At 36.8% G+C, this 24954-nt stretch overlaps 2 protein-coding genes across 4 annotated transcripts in view; one reads left to right on the top strand and one right to left on the bottom strand.

Moving 5' to 3' along the window:
* arhgap17a (Rho GTPase activating protein 17a) overlaps positions 1 to 1552 on the top strand; it is a 32174-nt gene extending 30622 nt beyond the window's left edge. For both annotated transcript variants that reach the window (XM_084134740.1, XM_084134741.1), the window contains one exon: positions 33 to 1552. In XM_084134740.1, coding sequence (XP_083990866.1) covers positions 33 to 148 — 116 coding nt within the window. In that variant the 3' untranslated portion in view covers positions 149 to 1552. The remainder of the gene's footprint in view (positions 1 to 32) is intronic.
* Positions 1553 to 3226: 1674 nt separating this feature from the next.
* The window catches only part of grid2ipb (glutamate receptor, ionotropic, delta 2 (Grid2) interacting protein, b), a 33347-nt gene continuing 11619 nt past the window's right edge, over positions 3227 to 24954 (bottom strand). The window contains exons 6-23 of one of the 2 annotated variants that reach the window (XM_084134979.1): positions 22843 to 22928; positions 22046 to 22115; positions 19610 to 19903; positions 17724 to 17875; positions 17510 to 17635; positions 16356 to 16438; positions 16113 to 16257; positions 14119 to 14432; positions 12570 to 13340; positions 12375 to 12462; positions 10988 to 11065; positions 9906 to 10102; positions 9664 to 9819; positions 9416 to 9502; positions 9185 to 9314; positions 8110 to 8228; positions 7782 to 7946; positions 3227 to 4378 (exon numbers count right to left, since the gene is read on the bottom strand). In XM_084134979.1, the coding sequence (XP_083991105.1) occupies positions 4307 to 4378; positions 7782 to 7946; positions 8110 to 8228; positions 9185 to 9314; positions 9416 to 9502; positions 9664 to 9819; positions 9906 to 10102; positions 10988 to 11065; positions 12375 to 12462; positions 12570 to 13340; positions 14119 to 14432; positions 16113 to 16257; positions 16356 to 16438; positions 17510 to 17635; positions 17724 to 17875; positions 19610 to 19903; positions 22046 to 22115; positions 22843 to 22928 (3133 nt within the window). In that variant the 3' untranslated portion in view covers positions 3227 to 4306. Of the gene's footprint in view, positions 4379 to 7781; positions 7947 to 8109; positions 8229 to 9184; positions 9315 to 9415; positions 9503 to 9663; positions 9820 to 9905; positions 10103 to 10987; positions 11078 to 12374; positions 12463 to 12569; positions 13341 to 14118; positions 14433 to 16112; positions 16258 to 16355; positions 16439 to 17509; positions 17636 to 17723; positions 17876 to 19609; positions 19904 to 22045; positions 22116 to 22842; positions 22929 to 24954 lie in introns of both variants that reach the window. The other variant, XM_084134978.1, reaches the window with a different exon arrangement.

The raw sequence follows: 24954 nt of genomic DNA on the forward strand, positions 1-24954 counted from the left end.
ATGGTCTAACATCCTAATCTTGTGTCTTGCAGATTCGGGGATGACATTTAAAGCACTTGGTCGAGCTCTTATTCCTGACATCGCCGTTGAGAAGCCTGTTACCCATCTGAAGGACTCAGACCTTGACACAGAGAGCACCGTCCTGTAAAGATGGCCTTGACCCTGACACCCTTTCCCTTAACCAAAGGTTTGCTAAAGGGCTGCTCTTCTCACATTACCAAAGTGTTTATCATCTTGGCTGTACTTCTCAAATATCCTACACTTAAGACAATCAACAATCCCAGTGGCACCAGGGATACAAACGCCCCAAGATGTAGCATGTTTATTTAAAGCTGCTGAAGACAGCAACAACAACAAAAAAAGGCCTGAATTGCATGAGGAACTAGGTCTGTACAGTGATGGGCGAATTTGGTGTACAAGAAACTAAATTGATTGTTATGAGGTACTTTGAGGTGAGTCTTAAGTGGCCTTAGCTAAACAAAGCAAATACTCTAAATAAAAGGTGAACGACACTAAATCAAATGCAAAAACTCTGGCTTTTTGTATAGCTTGTGACTGCAGGTCTCCAGTCAGCCAATACAGTACATTCCTTCTTTTCATTTGCAAGCCTTACTATTCCAGTTTGGATACTAGTTACATGCAATACATTGGTTTAAAGTATACAAATGCTTAATGATTCATTTTCTGCCTTTCACAGCTGATGTTTTCATAATTTTGGGGCATTAATATGACTGGACCTAAATATATGTGGTAGAGCGCCACTCAGCTATGTGTAAAAGTAATCCTGACTGGTCCGTATGTGAAAGAGGCTATATGTTATTGGACATGTGATTGCTAAAATTAGAGTTAAAGTGTTCCGCTGTCAGTTTATGTGATGGAAAAGGTCAAAACATGTGCTTTAGTGATATCCTGGTATGGAAACCTTATGTTATGGCTTTGTTTGTATGTTTACCAGGCCTTGACAAGGATAGCTTTGTATTTCCCTCCCTTTATCCCAGATATGGTACCAAAGTGGGGGAAAATGTGCCACTTGGATGTTATTCTTACTGTATAATAGCTAAGAGCAGACATTATTGCTTACATTTTTCCTCCTCGTCTCATATTCTATAAAGTCTCCATTACAGGTATTAAAATAATTCGAAATTGTTTTTACTGATATTGCAGCTTAACCATTTTGACAAGATCACAAGAATGAACCCCAGTGGCGATTATCATCGGCCTGTCAATCATGTGATGATGTTTGATGAATGGATTCATCACGTTCACATGATTCTGATCGATTCTCAAGTGAGAGAAAAATGTAGGCGATCATGCTCACTGTTAGCTTTTCTTTGTACATTTTCCTTGCCTTTACCATGCTGCCTTACCCAAGTACACTTACAAGAGTTATTTTACCAAGGTTTGGAAAGTAAACTGACTTCACACTTATGAAACTAAATGTTGATGGTGCGTTTGAAGTTCAGAGGCTTCATGTCAGAAGACTTTATAAAAAAAGCTAAATAAATGCCTTGTATTACTGCTTCAAAGTGAAATAAAAAAAGTGAAACAAGAACTGGTCTTTCAGTGTTTCATTATGTAGTTGTTGACTTCTCAGATTTAACATTTACATTCAGTTGAATTAAATGTTATATGCTCATTAATTGAATTACCTATTCAAGTCTTTTTGTACATTGTCAGAGTTGAAGCTGTCATTGTGGGAAATGACACATCTGAACAATGTCAGTCCGTCTTCTCTACTCGTATAATTACATTCTACTCATGTACTGTACATTCTTTTTACATGCCTACTTACAAAATAAATAATTATTTAATGTGACGAAAGAAACCATAGTGAAGAGAAGCTTTAGGCGATCAACTTCCGATCTACTAGAGGACACTGGTCAGTTATGCAGTGTTGTGCATTTTCCTATAAAAATACATTTAACTGCAGAACAAACACAATAGCCAATCATAATCAAGACATTTCTAATACATGTGCATGCATTAATATTGGATCTAAATAAACCCAAACAATTGTGCTGTACACTGTAAAAAAATATTGTTGGTTTAACTTAAAAGGGTTAGTTCACCCAAAAATGAAAATTCTGTCAGTAATTACTCACCCTCATGTTGTTCCGACCCCATAAGACTTTTGTTCATCTTCAGAACACAAATGAAGATATTTTTGATGAAATGGTGAGTGTGAGCATGGTGTCCAACATGAGGGTGAGTAATTACTGACAGAAGTTTCATTTTTGGGTGAACTAACCCTTTAAAGTAAGTTACCTGGTTGCCTTAAAATGTAGTTCATCGAATTAATGAAAATAATTGTTATCTGAAGAACCACATTATTTGAGTTGATTTGACAAAAGAAAAAAAGTTGTGATAAATCATGAAAATAATATTTTATAGTGTATAGACCTTGTGTTGTTTGTTACGTTTGGCTTTTCTCCTCATTCAGATGTTTCTGCACCTTAGATTAGTCGTGTAAAGGACCCGATATGAACAAGATCTCATTCCATGATTTATGAAGAAAGAATTTAGCCTTATAGGATTTTGTGTGTGCGTGTTCATGTATGATTAAAGGGTTTGAGGGTCTTAAAGAGGCTGGCAGAGGTTTATTATCAGTCATTTTCATGTATCCTCCTTGCTCTGTATGATGACAGGGCGATATATATATATACATATCTAAGATCTTTGGTATTTGAAGCACTTAGTGTTGCCTGGTAACAAGGACGTTATGATGACGTTCATATTGGATATGGAAAGTGCTTTGAAAAAAAAGATTTATGTGTAATTTTGAAAGTATAAATGCATTTAAAAAAATCTCTTTACAATTTGGCACGTGTAAATACGGTTGAAGTTACACCTTAAATTACACTGTAAAGCTGTGGTTAATTGTAACAATAAAGCAACTGTTAAAAAGAAACAATACAATTTTAAGAATTTTCCCATTATTTATTCATCCAGTCAATCAACAGTACAACCAAACATATGTTTATTCTTTATTGCCTTATTTTCATATGTGGAAAAATAAAGAGCGTCTACCCTGAAGAATAATGCCAATAACAGGAAATTACTGAGATAAATATCAGCATAGTATTGGCAACTATTTTTCAAAGTAATATTAATTCCTTTGTGTACAACGTTTTGAGGGGAAAAAATCAAAGCGTGACTCAGAGATTCCACAGCTCCATTAAAACAGTTACAGTAAAAAATAATGATAAAAAAAAAAATTACACAGAGATTAATGTTCGCAAAAGCGTATTTATTCAGGCAAAACAAATTAGACATCTCAATAAAACGCAGCAATATGTGGCCTGTTGATATTGAAGCCGATATAGAACTGCTCAGGAAAACACTAGGCTAGTCACGCCAACAGTTTGTACACAAATATTAATTTACAACTAATTAATTTGATAAAACAAGTTCAATATAACAAATTGATACAGAAACGATCAAAACGTTAATACATTACATAAATAGAAATACTTTGCTACATGCAAATGCAAATTGTGTTTTCTCCTCATCTATGGTTTTTGATTTAGAGAAAGAATTCTGACAAAGAAAAATACACATGACACAAAGACGGGCAATAAGGAAGATCATGCATTTGTTCAGAACAGAAGGCGTCAGGAAGAAATGCATTATGTTACCTTAAACAATAATACCTAAAAAAATCAGACAAGCTACATACTCATGTTAAAACAGCAGATGGTTTGTGTACCCTTCTGCCATTTAATAATGTGATGCTTTATCGTCGTCTTTTCATAGTTGAAAAACAATTTTGTGATGTAAAACTTACCACAGATTCTCATGCGAGATGGAACCACTGATGTACAACTAGTCTTGCAATACAGATTTGGAAGCTAGTTTTAGAGAAGGGTGTGCACTCTTGTTCGGCTGTGGTATCAGCGAATCACAATGGAGTTCAACAATAAAACACTAATACTGTGAAGGATTTAAATCTCATTTGAAACTTCTTTAGTGTGTTAAAATACATTTGGCTTGAGGATGAGTACACATTCATTCACCTCGGTACCAAAAATATACCATCAAAAATACCATCAATTGGAGTGTTTATGTTCCCGTTACATTCTGAGCAGCAAATCCCAAAAACAAAATTAATAATAATTAAGCTATGTTAATATACTTTCTCAATGAACAGGCTGAAGTTCTGTATAAAATATATATATTCTTTATTCTAAAGATATTTTTAATCCATTCAAGACATTTTAAAGTAAGGTTAGTCCTTTCACGCTATCAAGTTCTCTGTGTTTATTGGCACATGGGGATTCTGGGTTAGAGACAGCAGACGCTGTTGCTTTCACCAGGCCAACGGTGAGGCTATTCTGGGGCTTCTGGGGTTTTCAGTTCCTTGTGTCTCGCTCAGTGCTCTCTATTGAAGAGAGAAACAGCAAACTCTCATCTCAGGTGACTTTGGTGACAATTTTTACCCCTACTTTTATTATTAATTGTACAAAACAAAACCGGGAACAATCAAAAACATAAGGCACATGATGAACAAAGCTTGCAAAAATAGGCTATTACATATACAGTCACGTGAAAAAGAAAGTACACCCTTTTGAATTCTTTGGTTTTACGCATCAGGAGTCAGGACATACTAAAAACCATCTGGTCTTTAGCAGGTCTTAAAATTAGGTAAATACAACCTCAGATGAATAGCAACATGACATCTACACCGTGTCATTATTTATTTAACAAAAATAAAGCCAAAATGGAAAAGCCATGTGTGAAAAACTAAGTGCACCCTATGATATGATGTAAAACCACCTTTAGCAGCAATAATTTGAACAAATCGTTTTCTATATGACGTTATCAGTCTCTTACATTGTTGTGGAGGAATTTTGTCCCACTCTTTTTTACACCGTTGCTTCAGTTCATTGAGGTTTGTGGGCATCTGTTTATGCACAGCTCTCTTAAGGTCCCGCCACAGCATTTCAATCAGGTTGAGGTCTGGGCTTTGACTGGGCCAGTGAAACACCTTGATTCTTCTCTTTTTCAGCCATTCTGTTGAAGATTTGCTGTTGTGCTTGGGATCGTTGTTCTGTTGCACGGCCCAATTTCAGCCAAGCTTTAGCTGTCCGACAGATGGCCTCACATTTGACTCTAGAATGCTTTGGTATACAGAGGAGCTCATGGTCAACTCAAAGACTGCAAGCTGGCCCAGTCTGTGGCTTCAAAACCAGCCCAAATCAACACCCCTCCACCATTGTGATGGACAGTTGGTATGAGGTGTTTGTGCTGATATGCTGTGTTTGGTTTTCGCCAAACATCTCCACTTTGGTCTCGTCAGTCCAAAGGACAGTGGGTCTCATTCACCAAGTATGCGTACACACGAATTTGTGAGTGAAATCTATGTATGAACGTTTTCACAAACAAATCATGATTCATCTATAACTTTCCTTCTAAAATGTATTCTTAATCACGAAAAAATTAAGGAACAACTGAAACCATTCGTATGCACAAATGACATACTCTTGCTTTTAAACTTTTTCTGAGGATGGCACTCTTGGCATTGCTCTGAGATCTTGCTGTGCGTTCTCTCGGGTGAAAACACGTCTTTAGAGAGCGTCATGTTTGCTGAGAGTGAAAAGGGTGAAATGGACATGGTTTGGTGTGTTTTATGTAAATCACTTACCTCGGGCATGTGGTCGCTCATTTAGAATACTCCAAATTCATCATCATTTAGAACGAGGTTCTAACGTGTTGTGAATTAGGCGGAAAGTTCTCATGAGAAGTCCAAATGTGTGTATAAATACGAATTGAGAACACAATTATTAGTGAATGAATGAGACCCATTGTTCCAGAAATCTTGTGGTTTGTTCAGATGCAACTTTGCAAACCTAAGCTGTGCTGCCATGTTCTTTTTAGAGAGAAGAGGCTTTCTCCTGGCAACCCTTCCAAACAAGCCATACTTGTTCAGTCTTTTTCTAATTGTACTGTCATTAACTTTAACATTTAACATGCTAACTGAGGCCTGTAGAGTCCGAGGTGTATCTCTTGGGTTTTTTTGCAGTACACGGTCTGGCCTTTAGGTGAATTTGCTGGGACGTCCACTCTTGGGAAGATTTGCAACTGTCTTGAATGTTTTCCACTTGTGAATAATCTTCCTCACTGTAGAATGATGGACTTCAGATTGTGGCCTTGTAACCCTTTTTAGATTGATGGGCAGCAACAATTTCTTCTCTAAGATCATTGCTGATGTCTTTCTGCCTTGGCATTGTGTTAACACACTCCTGAATGCTCTGTACCAGCAAACTGCCAAAACTTCTGCATTTATAGAGTTGGTCACGCTTGCTAATGATCAGTTAATCAAAGGCATTTGATTAGCAGCACCTGCCTGCTACTTACCCTCTTAATTCCTATGGAAGCAGTAAGGGTGTACTTAGTTTGTCACACATAGCTTCTCCATTTTGGCATTTTGTTAAATAAACCATGACACAGTGTAAATATCACGTGTTGTTGTTCATCTGAGGTTTATATTTACCTAATTTTAAAACCTGCCAAGGACTAGATAATTTTATATTATGTCCTGATACTTAAAACCATAGAATTCAAAAGGGTGTACTTACTTTTTCACATGACTGTATATAAGGTTCCATTTGTTAAATTTAGTTAACTACATTAGTTAACATGAACTAACAATGAAATGAAAAATACTTCTAAAGCATTTATTAATCTTAATTACTGTAATGTTATTTAATGGCCCCAAGCTAACATGAACCAACAAACAATTACCTATCGTTAACAAAGATGAATAAATACTGTAACAAATGTATTGCACATTGTTAGATAATGTGGTAACCCTTTACATAAAGCCTTTATGTACTGCATAATGCATTATAAAGGTATTCATAATGTACGTTATAATGCGTTACATGTTTTAATAAATAATAGTAACCAAAGTTAAAATGCATTATAATATTTGCAGATTCCTTGTTACATCAAAAATGTCTTTCTAAAGGCGTAACATATTATAATGTATCATAACTGTGGTTACAATTATTTGAGACCATACAATGCATTATAAGGTGCATTACAATGTATAATTAATGCATTAAAAATGGTTTTATAATGCATTATATATAAAGGCTTTAAGTAAAGTGTTACGGATAATGTTAGTTAATGCATTAACCCAGGTGTTCCCAATCCCAACCACATTTCTGATGTCTCTCTTATTTGACACCCATCTGAGGTCTTGGAGCCTTTACTAACAAGCTGATGAGTTGAATCTGGTGTGTTTGATTAGGGAGACATCTAAGTGTACATTTACACGACAATGATGTACTAAAAACAGAAACGTTTTTCCTTTGCATTTACACGTACAGACGACAATGTTGTTAAATGACCACCGTTCACACGGATCCGATTACGATAAACGATTAAACACGCTTTATTATAAATGCCAGGCCAGTAGTTGGCTTTGTAAAGAAAAACTACGCACATATAGACTGAACACATAATACGCATGCACATGACATCATGGTTTTCACAAATTCGTGTTATTGTAGTTTACATGATGACGATAATAGTATCGTTTTCAAAAAACGTAAACTTTGAAACCCGTTTTCAAATGTTTGCGTTTTCAGGCCCCCAAAACCCAGTTGGCGTGTAAATGAACGGCCAAAACGCAATAAAAAGTTTTCCATTTTTAGTTGAAAACAGTGTCGTGTGAACGGCCTCTCAAATGTGCAGTGTTGGGAACCACTGCATTAACCAATGTTAAGTAATAGGACCTTATTGTAAAGTGTTACTGAAATATAAAAAAAAAAACTCACCTCGAATTTGGAGATAAACTCAGCAAAGATGCCAAAGAAGGTTTCTGTGGTTGTGGCCTTACTGTCTTCTCCAAAGTAGGAGGCCACTTTATGAAACTCATCCATTGCTCTTTGCTGCAAGGAGTCTAGGGATTGCACAGCTGGATGACAGTTTTCCAGGAAGCTCTAATATCAGGGTCAAGGGCTGATACATTGCAACTCATAGATATATTTTCACAGGATAACATATTATGTGCTGACTCAATCTGTAAGAGTAACTACTTTAGTTTTTATTACATTTTTGTCACCATCAAACTTATTCATAAAAATGCTGTTGATTGGTGGATACACTCATAACCGCTGCAAAGCGATCCTCTGAAGTAGCTGGGATTTTTACACAGGAAGTTCTTATGTCCTGGATGGTGGAGTGAAGGTCACTGAGATCAGCAGTAACGGTCCTCTGATTTACTGCATTTCAGTAAACAAGTGTGAACATCAATCATTCATCAATACATTTAGGCCTAATTGATGCTATAGCAAATATTATTTTTGCATTTCCATTTGATCCAACAGCAAAAGAGAAAAATACACTACCATTCAAAATGTGGGGTAAGTAAGGTTTTTTTTGTGTGTGTGTGTAAAGAAATGAATACTTTTCTTCTATCCTGAAAAGATGTACCATGGTTTCCACAGAAATATTAAGCAGCACAACTGTTTTCAAAATTTAAAGCAACTTGATGTATTTTGGCCATGTAGACATGGTCAAGACAATCTGCTAAAGTTCAAATTGAGCATCATAATTGGGAAGAGAGGTAATTTAAGTGGCTACTTCCAGCAGGATAACCACCACCAATGTGCAGCATCCACCTGGATGATGCGACGGCAGCCATATTGCACCAGAACGCCCACCACACACTGGCTTATTGGTGGAGAGGAGACAGTGATGAAGCTGAATTAGTATATATATATATGGGGATTATTAGGAGGCCATGATGGACAGAGGCCAATGGGCAAATTTGGCCAGGATGCCGGGGTTAAACCCCTACTCTTTCGAAGATTGGAATTTTTTGTGACCACAGCGAGTCAGGACCTCGGTCTCATCCGAAGGACGGTGCTCTTTGACAGTATCGTGTCCCTGTCACTATACGGGGGCGTTTGAACCCACACAGATCACAGGGTGAGCACCCCCTGCTGGCCTCACTAACACCTCTTCCAGCAACAACCTGTTTTTCTCAGGAGGTCTCCCATCCAGGTACTAACCAGGCTCAGCCCTGCTTAGCTTCAGTGGGTGACCAGTCTTGGGCTACAAGGTAAGACTTTGAAAAAGGGCATAATAGGTCCCGTTTGAAAATTTTAACAACCCCAAAGTTTTGAACAGCAGTGTATATACAAAAATCTAATAGGAAATTGTACTGACAGCTTACCTTTGGCAGCTAGTGGCACTGTTATGAGGTCCCTGGAGAAGCCGAGGAGTTCTGGGAAGTGTTGGCATAGTGATTTGGCAAGAATATGGAGGAAGGTCGACTTTCCATCAACTGTTTTAGTTGTGTTTAGCTGGGGGGTATTTAAATTCATAATTAGAGAAATGTAAAAAAAAAAAAAAAAAAAAAATTGTATATATATAATATGAACAATGTTTAATAAAACAAACATACCTCAGTAAGAAAATTAATTTTGAATCCTGTTGTTTTATTCGTCTTGGGCTGACCATTATTGAGATAATTTCCCATTGCTAAAACAAACTAAAAACAGTGCATATTGTAAGATTAATATTTATAATTAAGATAGCAAATTTTTAAAAATGAATGGCTCAGAAACACCAACTCCTTTGCATAAGATCCAGGATTTATTTAACACTTATAATTCATTATTAGTGGCATATCTGCTGAAATAAGTGTTTTACCTCCAGGATCTTGGCCAACCTCTTGCTGTTTTTGAGCTCTAATGAGGCTTTGTATATGCATTCGTATGCGGCTCTCATTTCTTCTGTTTTCTCCTGCACAGTGGTCTTAAAAAGTAGACTCCTAAGTCTGGTTTTATACTCAGGAACTAGTAGCATCTGTAGAAAAAGCCCATAAGATTCAATTATTATTTACAATAATTACAGAACTCAGGAAAAACAGCCTTGGTCTCAGGTAAAAGCACCTGTAGGACGAACTGGTCGGGCTCACTGAGCTTGGCGGGGTCCTTATCGTAATGCTGAAACTGTTTGACCTCCTCGTCGTCGGGAGCGTAGAGCAGCAGTTGTTTAATGTGTGCGGGTTCCAGGCGCTCGGTGCTCATGGTCATGAGGATTTCCCGCAGTTCTTTCGGGGACAGCTTCAGATGCGCTATGAGGATAGCTGAACAGGGCAGCCAGATTTAAAGGGTTAGTTCACCCAAAAATTCAAATTATCCCATAATTTATTCACCCTCAAGCCATCCTAGGTTTATATGTCTTTCTGGTTTCAGCCAAACAAAATCGGAGTTATATTAAAAAAATATCCTGGCTCCTCCAAGCTTTATAATGTGAGTGAGTAGAGCTTGAGTTTATGAAGTTCCAAAAAGCGCATCCATCCATCCATAATAAAAGTAATCCATAAGGCTCCAGGAGGTTAATGCAGACCTTCTAAAGTGAAGTGATGCGTTTTTGTAAGAAAAATATCCATATTTATAACTTTATAAACTATAATCACTGGCTTCTGGTAATGGCTGTATGCGAGTCTAGTTCTGGCGGAAGAGTGACCTCTGACCCAGTGAAGCCAGTGAATAAACCAAGTTATAAATGTGGTATACATTTTTCTTACAAAAACGCATTGCTTTGCTTCAGAAGGCCTTTATTAACACCCTGGAGTCATATGAATTACTTTTATGATAGATGGATGCACTTTTTTGGGCTTCAAAATCTAAGGTACCATTCACTCCCATTATAAAGCTTGGATGAGCAAAGATATTTTTTAATATAACGCCGGCTGAAAGAAGAATGTCATATACAGTACAACTAGGATGGCTTGAGGGTGAGTAAATTATGGGATAATTTTTATTTTTGGGTGAACTATCCCTTTAATAAGATTGGATTCTTTACCTTCTCAATGGGAAAATTCTCCACACAGTTGCTACAGCAGCAAATACCTACAGCACCTCTTTAACCCACTCCTACACATTACGTCACACGAAACAACAAACCTGACTCAACCCAGAGCTCAATCTAGATGATTGCACTCCAACACAACCCTACTTATACTCACAAGCGTTGTAGGCCTTCTTATGGGAGAGAATCTCAACCACGTCTTTCTTTTTAAAGTTCTCGGGCAGGAAAGTGGGCTCTGGAAGAGAGACTGACACATTTAATAACAATGTAAGGATGTGCTCTCCTTGCACCAGTAGTGGAAACAATATATGGAGGGTTATGAGAATGAAAAGAGGCTGTGAGATGTCAATAACTGGATGGGAATGATGGGATCTGAGAGACATAGCTCTCCATGAGAGATGAGCTGAAAAGTACAAAAATAGACAAGGTAATTGAGTTCATTTTTAGCAGCAAAATGAAAAGCTACAAAAAGGATGTACATGTGGATGAAGACAGCAATATACAGACTGATGAGATGTTACATATTAATTCTTTATAAAAAAGTCTTTGCCCCATTTTATAATTTTATGTGGTTGAAATTTATTTTGGTAGTACATATAATTATTTTATATATTATATTATATTATATTATATTATATTATATTATATTATATTATATTATATTATATTATATTATATTATATTATCATCATACATGATGATACTGTATATCTACCATTCAAAACCATGTAAAAGTTTGGGTTTTGGGCTTTTTTTTAAATAAATACTTTTATTCAGCAAGGATGCTATAAATTGATCAAAAGTGACAGTAAAGACATTTAAAATGTTACAAAATATTTCTATTTCTAAAAAAAATATGTTCTTTTGAACTTTCTAATCATCAAAGAATCCAAAATGTATCACTGTTTCCACAATGTTTTCAATATTGATAATAATATGTTGATAATATATTGAAAATATAATTTATAATAATAAATGTTTCTTGAAGTGATTGTGATGCCTGAGTTGACTTTGACATCACAGGAATAAATATTAAAATAGTAAACTGTTTTTTTTTTTTTTGAGCATAAAAGACTTCTTTCAAAAACATTTAAAAATCTTACCAACCCCAAACTTTTGTAATAAACTATATTATTAGAATAAAATACATAATAAATTAATACATTCATAAATTAACGTTACATGAAATAATTATATATTCTTAAATTCTTAAATTATTTTTTTATGAATTATAAAATTATTTTATTCCTTGAAATTATTTTCATAATTTAATTAAAGTCTTTACCAAAATTCTTTCACAGTGTTCTGTAACACTCAAATAACTGCATTTAAGTAATGATTTTTTTTTATTTTATTTTTTTATGAATACAACTTTTTAAACATTCAAAGATTTTGGTTGATGATCTGATGACATTCAGTGTAAAAACACAGAGAAACAGTCAGGGGCAAACACTTTTTCATAGCACTGCATGACAGGGGATGATGATATGTACATGCAATATCACATTGAGCTGGATATAAAAAAAAAAGAAAAGAAACCTTACTGGAATTCCTCTGTGTGCCGAAGTACAGATCCAGATCCAGGTACTTGACCATGTCACTGAGTTTATGATAGTCAGGGTCATCTCCAAGCTAACAAACAGACATATCCACTCAGTAATGCATCATCACATGACTTCCACTTTCACTTAAACATTCAATTCTGATGTGCACTGTGGTTGTTATGCATCACTACCAACCTGTCCCCAGATAGTTCCTTCAGAGTTCTCTACCTGCTCCCAGCGCAGTCTTTTCACGCTCATGTGGTTGTTGTCAGAGGCTTTCGGACTGGATTTGGGCAAAGGTGGTGGATCACAAGGTGGGGGTAGAGGAGGTGGTGGTGGTGGGGGTACCCTGCTTGAGAGTGTGCTTTCAAAGCTTTGCTGGGAAGGTTGGGAATGGAGGCTCTTTTGTTTGGTCAGGCTCGGGGAGGTTCTGGGAGCAGAGGTCTGCTGGCTCTGGTAGATGGACTGGGTGTGATGTCGTAGGTGAATGTGATGTGTGCTTGGATGTGGGGGTTGAGGGGAGGTTTGCGGGGATGATTGTAGTATGGGATGAGCCTTTGGTTGGTGCAGCTGGAGAATAGACTGAGCGCTGGGCTGGGGAGAGGAGCGTCGGACAAGGGTGCGCTGAGCCCTGAGCTCCTCACTGGTGGGCAGCACTTTGTGTAACAAGGGGCGGTTAGTGAGGAAGGGGCGAGGTGGTGGTGGGGGCGGGACTATTATCGGGTGGTGCTGGAAGGCTGGAGGAGGTTGGGGCAAGTGCTCCGGGGTGAGGGGGAGGGGCGAGGGCGGGTCGGTGAACTGGAGAGGTGGTGGCGGGGGCGGAGGACTCTGGGGTGGAGGGGGGATGTGGTCAGAGCCTGAGGAATAGGTGACTGAGGTGGAATCATCGCTGCAGCTGTTATCTTCACTGCTGGCACTGCTTAACTCATGAGGCATGTTCACTTCCTGTTCATCCTGGAAACTCATCTGACAGTGTCACAAAGACAATAAGGGCTTAAAAAAACAACATGGTACATAAATGTATATAATGCTCTTCCAAAAACAATTTACAATAAAATCTGAAATGTGACCCTACATAGGACAAGGGATTTAAAAATAAAATAAAATAAAATAAAATAAAATAAAATAAAATAAAATAAAATAAAATAAAATAAAATAAAATAAAATAAAACAAAACAAAACAAAACAAAACAAAACAAAACAAAACAAAATTAAATTAAATTAAATTAAATTAAATTAAATTAAATTAAATTAAATTAAATTATTTACAAAAAAAGAAATAGAAATAGAAATAGAGGCCTTGCTTAAGGCCACCTCAGACATTTCCTGCGAGTATTGAAAATCGAACCCACAAACTGGGGTAACCAGTCTGACTCCCTAACCATTAGGCCACGACTGCCAATGATAAAGAAATTAAATAAAGTAGGTGACCCTACATAGAAAAACAGATTCAAAAATAAAATATAAAATAAATAAAAATAAAATAATAAGAAGTATGACCAGCTACACCTACATAGGACAAGAGCTTTAAATAATAAAATAAAAAAAATTATTAAAAATAAAAAAAGGAAATGTGACTAGCTATACCTACATAGGACAAGTTGTTTAAAAAATAAAATAAAATAAAAATAAATAAATAAATACATAAAATAAAATGTGCATTTTGTGTATAATAATTTACATATATTTTTGTGTCATTAAGTTAGCTGATAAATAGTACACTCTTTCTGTGTCTGACACTAACCTCCTCATAGTCATTCTCTCCTCCCTTAAAGTCATCCACGATATTTACCCGGTGGCCCAACTGCTCGCTCAGAGCATCCAGGAACTTGTCGGTGTCTCGACTGCGAGGTGGGCGTGAGAAGGTGAAGAGCTTCCTACGCTGGGGCAGAGGGCTAGGTTCATCAGAAGGCAGGGGGGAGGCAGGGGGACTATCCAAACTAACATAAGGATTAGACTCCACACTGTCTGGAGAAGGGACAGTCTGCTGGTAAGGATCATACTGAGAGCCAGGAAAGGGTTCAGTCCATGAAAGAGAGAGGCCTGACTTACGGCTCCCTGCAAAATGAACGAAATCATGAGGAACATTTATAGTACACAGGAATACTATGAGAGATATTACTAAATTTTCTAAAAAGTTTCCAATTTACATAAAACTAAGAACTAAAACATGCATACATTAAAGCTGCAGTCCGTAGTTTTTCCTCTTTGTCGCCATCTCTGTTTGAAATTTGCAATTGCAGTTATTCGCGGAATTATCAACTTTACGTGGGTTGTGCCTCGGCACAGCACAGCGCGGATTAATTAATGTTTTGAGGAGAATGTGCGGCTGTCAGTCACCGCGCCGGTGTGGATACTGTCATTCGCAATCACAGATTCTACTTTTTGGAAGTATGACCAAAATGTCATCTGAACAAGTAGTAACATCCACTTTTGTTCTGACCAACTAAGGGAAAAAAACATTGCAGTAAATCGCACTGATTAAATGTAACAATTGCTTATCATATCACGTCAAACCGCGCAAATTATGTTTTGTTCTCAAATTGTTAATGTTAACAACATCAGCATTGCGTGACTACATTTAATGCCCTTTCGATATTTATCCTTGTTTTCGCATGGGCCCGGTTGCAGTCGGAATGAAGTCTTTTGCATTTTACAACGGGTGAATCTCCAGTTGTCAAATTGATTGTCCACTGATTGTCGTTTGAACCTTTCTGGATCCGTCATCAAATTGATAAGTTTAATTATATCAAGTGCTGCGAGAAAAGGCTATAAATCTCCACCTCCAACATCCTCACACGCAACATAGCCTACTAGCCGAGACACCTTCTTTATGTGTACAGATGTGACGTAATGACGCAAAGACATGCTCGAATTTCCCGCGGAAATCCACCAATACCACTGGAATTAAAAACATTATTACAAACTTACCGTTTTGAATCGAGCTAAGGCAAGCACATAGTTTTGAACACTGGCTTTATTTTGGATTATTTTTAACCCCAAAAAAGTTACGGACTGCAGCTTTAAATTAGGGACTTTCAAACTTGTCGATTCCATGGCCCTACTTGTAAGGAACTTATACTTGTAACCATCTTTTATATTGTCATTATACAAAATAACATTAAGCAAAATAACTACTGTATTACAATAATATCTAGGCATTTTTTTACTTATTATTATTTAATTTTTTTAAACCCACTTTTAATGTTAGAACTAGAGTATAATGATGAAGAGAAAGATTAAAAATGTAAAGTTTTTTTGTATAATAATTTTCACGACAAATATTTTTATCTTCAAATTAAAAAACTTATAATCTTCAAATATTTCATTTTAGTTTCTTACTGTTAAAATATATTGTTGTCAATAAAATAATATAATTACGGTTAATAACAACCAACTAGTCTTTATAAAGCTAATAATAAAATAAATCATGCATAAAAGATATTTAATTAAAAAGCTAGTGTGTTAACTTTGAAATAAGTATATTTTATAATTCTTTTTTCTTAAAAAAAAAAAAACTCCTAGCAGTCCCTTATGGCTCCCTGGAACCCAGTTTGAAAACCCCCATGTTAAAATCTTAAATTATCTACATAAGCAAGCACATTTAGTGTCAAATGGTCACACAGGTCCTACGCAGCCAATATCGTAATATCTGTCATCATAATCATGGCTGCATGTCGGTCTCTTTATCTGAGGCACCATGTGTCAATTGTGGATGTCAGAGTAAGCTCAGAATACCTGTGTTATTATGCGAGAAAGACAAAGTGTATGTATTGTTCTCAGCGTGGCCCATGCCGACAGCCCTGGGTGAGGAGTGACTCTGGAGAGATTGGTTGCTCTTCTCGGGATAGACGTTCCCAAGCTCCGTGTACACTCCTGACATCTACGGGTTGGGGCGTGGTTAGATGAGACTAGGCATGATTTCATAATAGCAGTGATGACCGTGCAATGAATTGTGGATGAGCAGTAAATGGTACCCACGTGGTCGAGATCTGGGGACTCTGGGAAGGAAGTCCCATCCCCACACTGTCTTTCTTCTGGAGTCACAGGGTCAGTGAATGTTCCTGAGACACAGAGAGAGCCAGTCCAGAAACAGAGCATGTGCACTGAAAGCTGCCTGCCCTTTAAGAGCTAAAAAGAGACTGTGGGCAGTGAGCTTTAGCAGTAGCTCTGGAAGGGGGGCGGGTGAGAGGCGTACAGCGCTTGCAAGCAGTTTAAAGCTATTTCCTAATAGATGCTGGTGAATCATAAACATGACTGAGAGGAGTTCTGACTGCTTGTTTACCCCAAAAGAGTGACAGAATGGCATGGCTATAGCTGAACTAATGTTAAAATGAAGCGATGCGTAGCAGATACAGTATTCTATAGAAACTATATTAGTTATATCATATTATCAGCAGGATCCAAAATGAACAATCATCAAATGAGAGTCAAAACTGATTTTTTGACTTTTTTTGTGACGTATGTAGTTTCATAGAGGGATTGAGAATAGCTTATCTCATGTATGCAAGGGGAAAATCTAAATAATTCAAATTAAATCAAAATAATAATAAATTACACTACCATTCAAAAGGTTGAGGTAAGAAGTTTTTGAGAGAAATTAACGCTTTTATTCAGCAAAGATGCATTAAATTGACCAAAAGTGAAAGTAAAAACATTTTTCAAATAAATCGATTTATAAATGTATATAAAAAATTATTTCAAATAAATGTTGTTCTTTTGAACTTTCTATTTATCAATAATCCTTTATATACGTGTTTCCACAAAAATATTAAGCAGCACAACTGTGTTCAACATTGATGATAATAATAAATGTTTCTTGAGCACCAAATCAGCATATTAGAATAATATCTGAAGGATCATGTGACACTGAAGAGAAATGACTGCTGAAAGCTTTGCCATCACAGGAAAAAAATTACATTTTAAACATAAACTTTGTAATAACATGTCAATTATTATTATTACTGTATGTTTTGATCAAATAAATGCACCCTTGCATAAACGCATGCAATGAGCATAAGAGACTTCTATATATTATTATATTATTTTTGTATATGTTTAGTGTGGAAAAGGTTCATTTTGCACCCTGCTCATCGATCAAAAACCAGCACACTGACAAGTGGAAAAAGACATACCCATTCCAAGGTGAGTGCCGATAATGCAGTCATCTGAGCTTCTCTCTCTCACATTGTTTTTGTGAGAGGTACCTGACACTCGCATGGAGCTGCTCCTTCTGTGTGATTCTGGACCTATCTCTGGTTCTGCAGTAATACACATGAACAATTACAATGCATTCAGCACAGAAAGCCACTAGAGGGTTGACATTCACACCGTGGACTCACGGCTAACCTGCACTCTTGAAGCCCAGGAAGCGGGCGATCTTGCTCTTGCAGTGTTCCTGTTCCTCGTAGGTCAGCAGCTGGTATATAAACTGCCAAATCAGCTGCTTGGCAGGAGTGTCCAGCACAGGAAACACATCTACAATGAGCGTGTCCACATTCCTGTTTACATGCAACAGAGGAAGCCATTTTAGAATTTAATTGGGCTGCTCTCTCAGCAAGCAGTCGCTCCAGCGAGCGTTATTTATTAAATTTGGAAGAACCCACAGATTGTTTCTGATTATGAGTAGGCCTATCTATTTATGCTTGAGGCTGAAGCTATTTTTGAATGCTTCTCACATTTGCCTTGCCGCTGCCAAACTGCAGAAAATCCCTCGCTGTGGGAAAAGCGTGCGATGACATTTGTAATCATACGGAAAGATGGTTACAGTCTATGAATGTCAATTAGCTATGCTGCCTAGAATTGGTTAACACATTTCTCATTGTATATTTTTGGACAAACAATTGCATTGGTCACTAGTAAAGTCATACCTATTAAATACAATTACTTCTCTAATTAACAGAAATTTAAGTTTGGAATAATTATGTCACGTTTTGTCTGTGTTTTGGTTTCATGTTCAAGGACTTTTAGTTTGTTTCTCTTTGTTTCCTATGTTCCCGCTTGTCACTGGTTGTCATGGTAATTCATTGTTTGATTGATTAGAGCACACCTGCCCCTCAGTAGTTTAGTTGTTCACATGTATATAATGCCCTCTGCTTCAGATCCTCATTGTTTGCTGTTGTTTGTGTGATGCACGCTCCCACGTTGCTCTTCTTCTGTTTGCATTATCCTTAAATTTGGATTATGCTCATTTGTTTTTATTAAATAAAATTCAGGCTGCATTTTCATGCTCTACACCTCATCATCATTATCATCATCATCATCATCATCATCCGTTCGTGACATTATGATTCTTTGATGTTTTTGAAAGAAGTCTCTTATGCTCACCAAGGCTGCATTTATTTGATTAAAAATACTGTAAAAACAGTAATTTGTGAAATATTATTACAATTAAAAATGTTTTCTATATTAGTATATTTTATAATGTCATTTATTCCTGCGATAGCAAAGCTGAATTTTCAGCAGCCATTACAATTCATACTAATATGCTGATTTACTGCTCAATTATTAATATTGGTTCAAATTATTATCAATGTTGAAAATAGTTTTAGCTGCATTTTTGTGGAAATCATGATACATTTTTTTCAGTATTCAAAAGAACACCATTTACTTGAAATAGAAATATTTTGGAAATGTATAAAGTTGTCTTTACTGTCATGTTTGATGCATTTAATGCATCCCTGCTGAATAAAACTATTAATTCTTCTTATTATTTTTTATTTATTTTACTTAGCCCAAACTTTTGGATGGTAGTGTATCACAATTTACACAAACAATATTTAGCTTTTAACACTGATAATAAGAAATGTTTCATGATTACAAAATCAGCATATTAGAATGATTTCTGAAGGATCATGTGACACTGAAGACTGGAGTAATGATGCTGAAAATTCAGCTTTGCCATCACAGAAATAAATTACATTTTAAAATACAAATTACAACAGAAAACTGTTCTTTTAAATTGTAATAATATTTCACAAATTCATTACTGTTGTTACTGTATTTTTATCAAATAAATGCAGCTTTGGTGAGCATAAGAAACTTCTATCAACAACATAAAAAAAATCTTAATTATTCCAAGCTTTTGACCTGTATACATAATACTGTTGTTATGGTCAAAGCTGGTACTAAAACAACTTAGACAAGTTTTTAATCTCAGTGCTGCCAACCTCAACTAATATAACACTAAGTCATGTGTCTTCTCCCACTCAAGTCATTATGAATTTTGACCTGACCTGTGCTGGAAGAACGTCTCCAGAGCTTTGCAAATGGTGTATCTTTCTTGTAGGGTGAGGAGGTGTTCAAGTTGCTGGCTGAAGGTACGGCCGTGCACGCGGATGCTGGGAGGAAGGATCTCGGCCACCCACTGCAGGGAGCTGAGGGCCGGGGAACGCGAGCGCTGGATGGTGGGGGTCTCCTCCGGCTCCGTATCTGACAGCGGATAGTCTACAGGGCCCTCTTCCACCACTAGAGAGGGCATGGCACCACTGCCCTGCAGCATGGACACCACCTTCTCATGGGAGCAGTTCCTAAATGTGCGTTGAATAGAATTCATGTGTAATTTGAACAAATAATGAATTAACTATTAGCATTGATGCAGCTATTTGTTGTTCTTCAATAGTCTAGTTAACAAGACAAAGCTGAGAAGGTTTTGTTCAAATCAAACTTAAATTATATTTTTCATTATTTAATTAACTTGAATAATATAACATCATATAACATAATGTTAGGTGGCATTATATAATACTTTATGCATACTGTAATAAAGTACTTATAAATCACCTGCAAAATAGCTAAATCATAGTTTATATTGTAGCCTCTAGATTGTTAATACATTAATAGGCATTCATTGTCACTGTAATTTACAAATGATTATTGTTTAATTAACTCATATATAAAGATCTTTTGAATTCTAACCCTAACTGATTTATTTTAACAAAGTGATCTCATTAGTATTTGTATGCATTTTACGTAAAGTGTGGTTATACCACACGTACGTTTACATATGTTTGCATGCATAGACACAAAAACATACAATATTGGCGTGCCGACAGCATCTAAAACGTAAACCATTTACTTATAATCAACTTTACAGATGTACAAATGTCTATGAATCTTTATTTAATCTATTAATATTGATTAATGGAATTAGTTGGTTGATTATATTCAATTTGTGATCAATGAGATTATGTTTCCTATTGCATTTAACGCAGTTGATTCATGGACTTAATTATATGATTTCTGTTCTGTGAGACTGGTGAGAGAAGCTTTAGTTTAGAGATCGGAGAGGGATTATATAATATGGGACAAAATGGGGTTTAAGTAGCATTTTTTTTAAGTAATACTTATAAATGTACACTTGGTGTTGGTGGAAAAAAAATTATTGCCATAATTAATTCAGTGTTTGTCAGTCCCCCTGAGGCAGCATGAACTTGAGCATCTACAGTAGTCGGGTAAATTGCTGTGCTCTTGAGATTAACTACACAGCCAAGAAGCAGCTAAATCATGGCCGCAGGAAAGGGATTTTCATTTAGGCCTAATTCAACAAAGGGCTGTTAAGGGGCAGAATGCATAATACAAATGTATAATATGAAATTATGAATACAGTGAATTTAATAATAGCTTGTTTCTGACCTAACTAACAGCTTTACTCAAAACAACATTGTTAACCCTCAAAATACCTCCCTTCAAATCCTCATATAACAATCACATGGAGTACTAAAATGTGTATGTATTACTTGTCTTTCACAACAAATGAACATATGAAAAATAAATATTATTAAATAAATACAAATATTCCCATCCAACTGCACACAAAGCATGCTGGGAGATGAAAACCCCCTGCCCCAATTAATGTTTAACATGTGTTTTAGTCAATTGAAATTATTTAATTAAAACACTATTTAAATGGCACATTTGAGTTACATCTACTTGTAATATTTACAACTATTTTTTTTTTTTTTAAAGAAGTCTCTTATGCTCACCAAGGCTACTTTAAAATTATATATATATTAATATCACTATTTTAATATATTTTAAAATGTAATTTATTCCTGTGATCAAAGCTGAATTTTCAGCAGCCATTACTCCAGTCTTCAGTGTCACATGATACAGAAATTATTCTAATATTCTGATTTGTTGCATTTCTTATTATTATCAGTGTTTAAAACAGTTGTGCTGCTTAACATTTTTGTGGAAACCAAGATGCATTTTTTTCTGAATTTCTTTGATGAATAGGAAGTTCAAATAAACATTTATTTGAAAAATAAATATTTTGTAACAATATAAATGGATTTATTGTCACTTTTGATTAATTTAAACCATCCTTCCTGAATAAAAGTCTTAATTTATTTAAAAACCTTACTGACCCGAAACTTTTGAACAGTAGTATAAATAAAAAAAATGGTTGGGAATGTAAAATTGCTACACATTAGGTTAACTTGATTATGTTTCTGAGAAATCACTTAACTACTTTGAGGCCATTTAATTTCTTAAATTCTTAAGTATATTAAGCTTGATGGCAAAGCTAATAATGTAATGGGAAATAAAATCTACCCCTCAAATGATATGAAATAATGAACAGTAACTGTACATTTACCACAGTATCTACTGTAATAACACTGACATGCAACTTTTAAAGTATCATCAAAACATGAGAAAAATAAACTCACCTCATGTCTAGGCCATTGAGGAACAATATGCGGTCTCCCGGTTTAAGGCCACATGCCTCAGCTGGACTACCTGTAATGGGAAAACGGGTTTGTGACTGAGAATAAAACCTCAGACACATACAGTAAATAATAAGCACACCCACAAATAGTGAATCTTACGGATGTGTAATACTGCTGCCATTTGTGATTGTTTGTAATTAAAACACTACAAGATACTCCGTCAAAGGGTCTGAGAGGGTTTGTAATCTGTTTTCTCATCACGATGCTGGACTCCTACTTGTTTTCATAAGCAGGGTGGCTGAGTCAGTGTTAACTAGCCTCAGCACAGGCCTGCAGTGGGCGAATATCGTCATACAGACCCTCACACACTTACCGCCCTCACTCCACTCGCAACGTACAATTGTGCAGACTTCAGTACAAATGTACCCAAAGCTTGTTCATTAGTACAGCAGCCCACTCCTTCCTTTTTCACAATGCACCAAAAAAACAAACACTACATCCCCCTTGAAACAAGCCTCTGACCACAGCTGTGCTTTCCATGTGCCTTTTTATTACAGCCGCCTCTGTAGTCTACAGCGATATGACCCTCAAATTCCGGTGGCTGGTGGCAAAAATATGACGGTAAAAATTTATTTCTAGAGCTAGATCTGTATCCCAGGATGTATAATTCTGCATCAGATCAGAAACCTTGAGAAAAAGAAAAGCCTGATTCACCTGCGAGTCAGTGCTCTTTTCACTCTGATAAGTACTGAAAGGTAGCAAGTGCTTATCGTTATTCATCACAGTTTCATACGCACCTGCCATTACAGCGTCGATCCACACAGGAGCATGACCTCTCAGAGTAAAGCCAAAACTCTTCTTACCCCGGTACACACGGATTGTTCTGCAGAGGAAGTAAAAGAGGGATTAGTGACTTCAGTTTACTGACTGAAGGTGTGGTAATATACAATACTTAGATTCTTACACTTTCTGAAGAACATGTCTGTGCAAAACTGCCACATTGTTAGGGTGTAGTGTGTGGTTGCTATGTAGTTGCTAATGTGCTATGAGTGGGTTTTTTCACACATGCTAAGGTGTTCTGGGTGGTTTCTTACTGTCCCAAGTCAAAGCAGTTGCCAAGGTGTTGTTTTGCGGTTGCTAAGGTGTTCTATGTTGTTGCTAGGGCTTTGATTGGGTGTTCTGGGTGGTTTCTTACTGGCCTAGGTCAAAACAGTAGCCAATGTGTTCTTTTGCGGTTGCTAAGGTGTTCTATGTTGTTGCTAGGGCTTTGATTGGTGTTCTGGGTGGTTTCTTACTGGCCCAGGTCAAAACAGTTGCCAAGGTGTTCTATGTTGTTGCTAGGGCTATGTTGGGTGTTCTGGGTGGTTTCTTACAGGCCCAGGTCAAAACAGTTGCCAAGGTGTTGTTTTGCGTTTGCTAAGGTGTTCTATGTTGTTGCTAGGGCTTTGATTGGGTGTTCTGGGTGGTTTCTTACTGGCCTAGGTCAAAACAGTTGCCAATGTGTTCTTTTGCAGTTGCTAAGGTGTTCTATGTTGTTGCTAGGGCTTTGATGGGTGTTCTGGGTGGTTTCCTACTGACCTAGGTCAAAACAGTTGCCAAGGTGTTGCTTACCGTAGTATGGTTGCTATAGCATTGCGGTTGTGCTCTGTGTAGTTGCTAGGTGGTTACTTACAAGCTCAAGTCAAAAGAGCAGTTGCCAAGGTGTTGCTTTACGGTTGCTAGGGTGTTCTGGGTGGTTTCTTACTGGCCCAAGTCAAAACAGTTGCCATGGTGTTGTTTCATGGTTGCTAAGGCATTCTAGGTGGTTTCTAGGGCATTGCTGGAGTGTTTTGTGTGGTTGGTAGGTGGTTACTTGCTGGCTCAAGTCAAAAGAGCAGTTGCCAAGGTGTTGTTTTGTGGTTGCTAAGGTGTTTTAGGTTGTTGCTAAAGCATTGATGGGGTGTTCTGTGTGGTTGCTAGATGGTTACTTAAAGGCTCAAGTCAAAAGAGCAGTTGCCGTGGTGTTGTTCTAAAGAAATCTAAAACTTTACAAGTTCAGTATGGAGTACCGCAAAGCTCAGTACTAGGACCGTAGCTTTTCACCCTGGACATGCTACCTTTGGGAGATATCATTAGGAAGCATGGCATTAGTTTTATGCTGATGATACTCAGCTCTATATTTCTTTGTGCCCCGAAGAAACTTAACAATTCACAAAATTAACAGAATGCATAGCTGATATAAAAAATTGGAGGACTAGTAATTTCCTACTACTTAATTCTGAAAAAACAGATTTCTAATTATTGGACAAAAAAACTCTGCACGTAGTAACCTAGAATACTGTCTAACACTTGATGGCTGCTCCGTCAAGTCTTCGTCGTCAGTTAGGAACCTGGGTGTGCTCTTTGATACCAATCTTTCATTTGAAAGCCACGTTTCTAGCATCTGTAAAACCGCATTCTTCCATCTTAAAAATATATCTAAATAACGACATGCTTTCAATGAAAAATGCGTAACAGTTAGTTCATGCGCTCATGACCTCAAGGCTTGATTATTGTAATGCTCTACTGGGTGGTTGCCCTGCACGCATAATAAACAAACTCCAGCTGGTCCAAAAAGCAGCAGCTAGAGTTCTTACTAGAACCAGGAAGTATGACCATATTAGCCCGGTTCTGTCAACACTGCATTGGCTCCCTATTAAACAACGTATACATTTTAAAATATTGCTGATTACTTACAAAGCACTGAATGGTTTAGCTCCCCAGTACTTGTGCGAGCTCTTAACGCATTATAGTCCTTCACGTCCATTGCGATCTCAAAATTCTGGCCAGTGTATATTACCTAGAATATAAAAATTAACTGCAGGCGGTAGATCCTTCTCCTATGTAGCACCAAAACTTTGGAATAGTCTTCCTAGCATTGTTCGAGAAGT

The sequence above is a fragment of the Abramis brama genome (assembly GCF_963993115.1).
Source record: "Abramis brama genome assembly, chromosome: 14".
In the NCBI taxonomy this organism is placed as follows: Eukaryota; Metazoa; Chordata; class Actinopteri; order Cypriniformes; family Leuciscidae; genus Abramis; species Abramis brama.